Genomic DNA, 4,553 nt, shown 5'->3' with positions numbered 1-4,553 from the left:
TAAACTTTCCGGAGTCAGAAATGGTGGCAGCTGGTGGGGGAGGCAGGGAAAACCACAATCTTTGAGCTGGATGCAGCCCAACAAGAAGTAAATTGAAACCAGAACATTACACATATATGCACTCCATCCTTGTTGCTTCCCATGCGGCTTGGCTCAGATGCTGGAGCTATCTGTTTTGCAGCTGCTTGTCCACAGCTTCTCCTTCGTCACATTATGATACAGATTATGTGGATGCCTTTGCAGCAGAGTTGATATGTGGGGGATCCTGGCAGTGGCATTAGGCACTTCTAGCTTACCAATTATCCACCTTATTCTTGTGGTACAGTAAGAATGTACCAGACTATGTGTAATTAAGCATTTTACTTACCTTTTAACAGTAAAATCGCACCCAATTATCAACAGCATCAGAGTACTTCACCATAGTACTCATTGCAAAGCTACTTCAGGCAGAATTACATCAATGCTGGCTTTGTCCCAATATGGAGAAGAAAAGTAGGGGCTAGTCCATTGCCCTTTGCCCTGAACAAGGGATTCAAGAAGCTGCCTTTGAGAAGGACATCCAACTGAGCAGGATGGAACTAGTTATACTTCAGAATTACCAGCTTTGTTGCTGCTAAACATCCCATGGCAGAAATCAGTAGGGCTACGGTTGGGCTTCCCAGCAGTAATCTGTCACCGAAGGATCACTGGTCAAATGTAAATCCTGAAATAAGAAAAAGGGGCAATGGCTTTTCACGCTTGGCGTGAAAAGTCCCAGGCTCAATTTCCAGCATCTTCAACTAAACAGACCCCTGGATCCCGGTGGGGCAAGACCCCTGCTTGGGACTCTGGAGAGCGGCTGATGGGAGTAGAAGGTGCTGGCCGAGAAGGAGCAATGTTCTAACGCATGCTCATGCAGAAGCCAAAGTACACACGGACTAGGACAAGTTGCTATTTTAAGAACATACTTTATACAAAATAACAAATTCTTATGGAAATAAAATCTACAGATCTCCAAGGGACAAGCTCTTTTTTAAAAAAAAGATCCTTAAAAAAATTTACCCAACACACAATAAACTAGCTATTGAGGTAACTGTCGCTCTCAGGGGATAAAGGGAATCAGTAGACCAAGACAAAATATACACAATACAAAAATAAATAGCATTCCCCTTTCCAGTATTGACCAGGAGAGTTCGAACCCAGCTCTTTGCAGCAGCAAGAGAGGAGAGCAAAGGATCCCTGATGCTGTGCTCCATCTTCCAGGAGCAGCGGAAAAGGCAGCTGAGTGAGGTACCTGAGCCCCTGCGGCAGGGCGGGGAGAGGGAAGGTGAACACGCGGGGAGGGATTCGGTCAGTCATAATGTACCCAATGCGCTCTCGTTACAGTAGTTTCCCGCCACGTGTTCAGTCTGCTGTGGCATCACCAGCTCCCTTTCAAAATCTCATCCGAGGAGAAGTCCACTTATCCAACCAAACGTTGCTGTGTGCAGCCCAGAATGGGTCCCACAGTTTGTCGGTACAATTTTCACAGTCGGGTGATGAGAGACCCCTACAGCCGCGAGCTTGTAGTTCTGTGGACCAGAGAATGCTCCACCTGTTGGTAAGACCAGGATCCAGATCGCAAGGACCCCCCCCCACATAAACACATCAAATAAAACATCAGCCTTTGCCCTGCAGACCGTTTCACAGTTCTTCTCCATACGCCTCAAACAGGCAAGTTACATTCTTTACAAATTTAATTACAATTAATACAGTTCCATTTTCCCCCCACCCACCCCAAATAATCCAGCAAACATTTCGGGAATGATAAAGGTCAGCAAAGCTCCATCATTTCAATTTAAAATGTGAACTTCCAAGAATAATCTGATCGCGAACAATTATTATTTCCAGAAACAGGAATTTTCTCTTTGCGTTGCCAGTTTAAAAAAAATTACTTTCCCCACCCTTCTGACTGTGGGGAAATCTTTCTTACATCTGGCTACCTGTAGAAAACCCAATGGGCCACGTAAACAATTGGGCAGCAAAGATGCACAAAACGGGGAGCAAAGGGTGCAAACATATAGAAGGATGTACTTCATAACCTCTGCAACAACCCAGGTGTTAGGCCTAATTTTTTACACTGCCCGTGACTTCTGGGTTTTTGCAACCTTGCTACAGATACCTATAATATACCTCTTATTCACCTCTGGAGAACAAGGAGACAGCACAATCACTGTTAGGTTTTTATTGCTAATAATCCTGTTAGGCAGTAGTATGCACTGAACTATTTTTTTATGGAAGAGCAAAGCACCATTATTAGTCCCTAGCTGTATTTACATTTGTTGAACTTGAGGGAGGAGTCAGCACCTTAACACTGGGACGTCCGCCTTTAGTATTTGTGAAGCCTGTTGTTGATGGAGCGAGATTCTTTACTTTGTAGTGACACCTTGTGGTGAGTAGAGATCACTGCTAAATCCGAAGGACTGCTCCCATTGGAGCCAGCACTCGCCTACATTTCAGAGGTTCTGCAGAAAAGAAACCAAATGGATCCTACTGATCTCTGATTAAAGAAACCTTGCAGCTATTTCTCAGCTGTTGCTAATTCCCTAATCAGCATCTAGTATGTGGTCAAAGGGAAATACATACTTAATAGTTACAATTTGACAATTTGTATTTTAAAATCCTATAGAAGGCACAAGACCAGGACCAGCCAAGTGCATCTAGCTGGAATGGCACCCCAGAGTCTCCCCATTCACAGCTGCCAGTATTTCCCTGCTGTGTTACTCATCCTATCTGAGCACTTGTCAATGAACATCCATGTAATTGTAAAGTAACTTTTCTGACTCACGCTTACTAGGAGGAACCTTTTTATTACTTCATTGTTGTTTAGTACTGTTTTTTTCCCCTCCTGGCCCAAACATTTACCTCTGGGTCCCACAAATATTGGCTCCCCTTCATAGTCACTGGCTGCCCCTACCGAAAGGGGGAGAGGAAGAGAGCCTATCCAACATTGTGCCGTGCTTTGGAGGTGTACAGAAACAATAAAAAGTCATGGCCACTTTTGATGCCCCTGTGAAAATACCATGCTGAAATAAATTCAAAGCAAACTAAAAGACTCTTTTCACTGAGAAAAGAACAGCATTGTCAGTACAAAGCATCGAATCTTTTCTTTTCCCCCTTATAAAAAAATAGTTAACAACTTTTTTCTGGCTTCTAGAACAAGGCTGAGAACATTTAGAACATTTCTGCTTCAAGAACATCTAGAACATTTCTGCTTTAAGGAGGGAGAATTTCACTAACATTTAGGTAGCTGCAACGCTGCCCAAACTCTGTGGTAGAAGTGCTAGCTCATACAAAAAGGCCACATGGGAATGTTACTGAAGAGCGAAAGCACTAATAAACATCCAAAGAATTCACTGAAACACCAGCTGTTGAATGCAGACATTTAGATTCTCATTGCCAGACAGAGAGAACCACTTTCTCCTTGCTCTGTTTCAGCAAGAGAGCTTCAGTCTAGAAAGACTCTTATAGGCCCATAAAATAGAAAAACGGTTTTTACTAGGAGACACACTAATGGCATATCATTAAAATCTTCCTGCATTATTCCTATTAGAAGTATTTTATATGAGCCAGCATTGTAAAGCAATAACCACTTTCAGCAATGACTGTTCTGCTGGAGGATCACAGACCGCTGGTGTCAAGAGACCACCGATGATAAAACAATTTCTGCAACTAAGAGATTTAATTACCATTGTTGGAATTTGATGACATCAGCAGTGGTTGGTTGTTGTTTTTATAAAAACACCCTTCTATTACTTTTAGGTAATTTTCATGACTGAGAACACCCTCCCAGCTCAGTGTTTACATGATTAACATTTCACCACTCATGCTTTCTTCCTTAGTTCTTGGTGCTACTAATTTGGTCCTGCAGGCAAAGAGGACAGAACATTTTTCTCCCTTGCTGACTGGAAGGGAAAAGTCAGATGTGCCAGGGTCCTTTCTGCACAGAGAGGCAGGATTCCTACGGGCTGGAGCAGCACCACCTCTGCTTCTTGAGCCAATATGGATGGGGAGAAGCAGGAAGATGACTGCTTCAGATGGCACCTTTGTTACTTATAAGCATGAGCTTCAGAAGCCCCATCAGAAAAAATGCAGTTCTGCCACACATCTCAGCAATACAAAAAGCTCATGCACCAAAGTTCAACTCTGATGCGGTAACCATAAGCGGGAACTGGGAAGCAGCACATGCCTTCCGTCAATTAAAAATAGTCCATTGCCAACACCTGCTCAGTGGCCACTCACACGTTTACAGGTACTTGAGGCCAAGCATACACACATTTCTGATTACTCAGTCTCTCCTTAACAAGCAAATTACAGCAGCAGCTGTCGCAGGCAAGAACCTGCTTCCTGTTTCTGATCAAACAGGCTCTTCCAAAGCATTTTCTGCAATGAAGCAGTTAATCTCTATGACAGTACAGGATTTTTTTTGTTTCACAGACTAAGATGACAGTGCGTTTGGTATCTTGTCCCCAAGTGAGAACACATTTGATACCAGTAATGGCAATTTCTCTAGCACGGTAAGCAATGTCATCAGA

At 43.3% G+C, this 4,553-nt stretch overlaps 1 protein-coding gene across 1 annotated transcript in view; it reads right to left on the bottom strand.

The window, feature by feature from the left end:
• Window positions 1-643: 643 nt before the first annotated feature.
• Window positions 644-4,553, bottom strand: part of CECR2 (cat eye syndrome chromosome region, candidate 2) — an 87,549-nt gene continuing 83,639 nt past the window's right edge. Inside the window, exon 19 of the mRNA XM_015417167.1 lies at window positions 644-703. Coding sequence (XP_015272653.1) covers window positions 644-703 — 60 coding nt within the window. The remainder of the gene's footprint in view (window positions 704-4,553) is intronic.

Source organism: Gekko japonicus, unplaced genomic scaffold (assembly GCF_001447785.1).
Source record: "Gekko japonicus isolate JY-2015 unplaced genomic scaffold, Gekko_japonicus_V1.1 scaffold1297, whole genome shotgun sequence".
Lineage (NCBI taxonomy): Eukaryota > Metazoa > Chordata > Lepidosauria > Squamata > Gekkonidae > Gekko > Gekko japonicus.
Note: the sequence above shows the minus strand (reverse complement) of the source record. Positions and strands in the feature narration are given on the sequence as shown.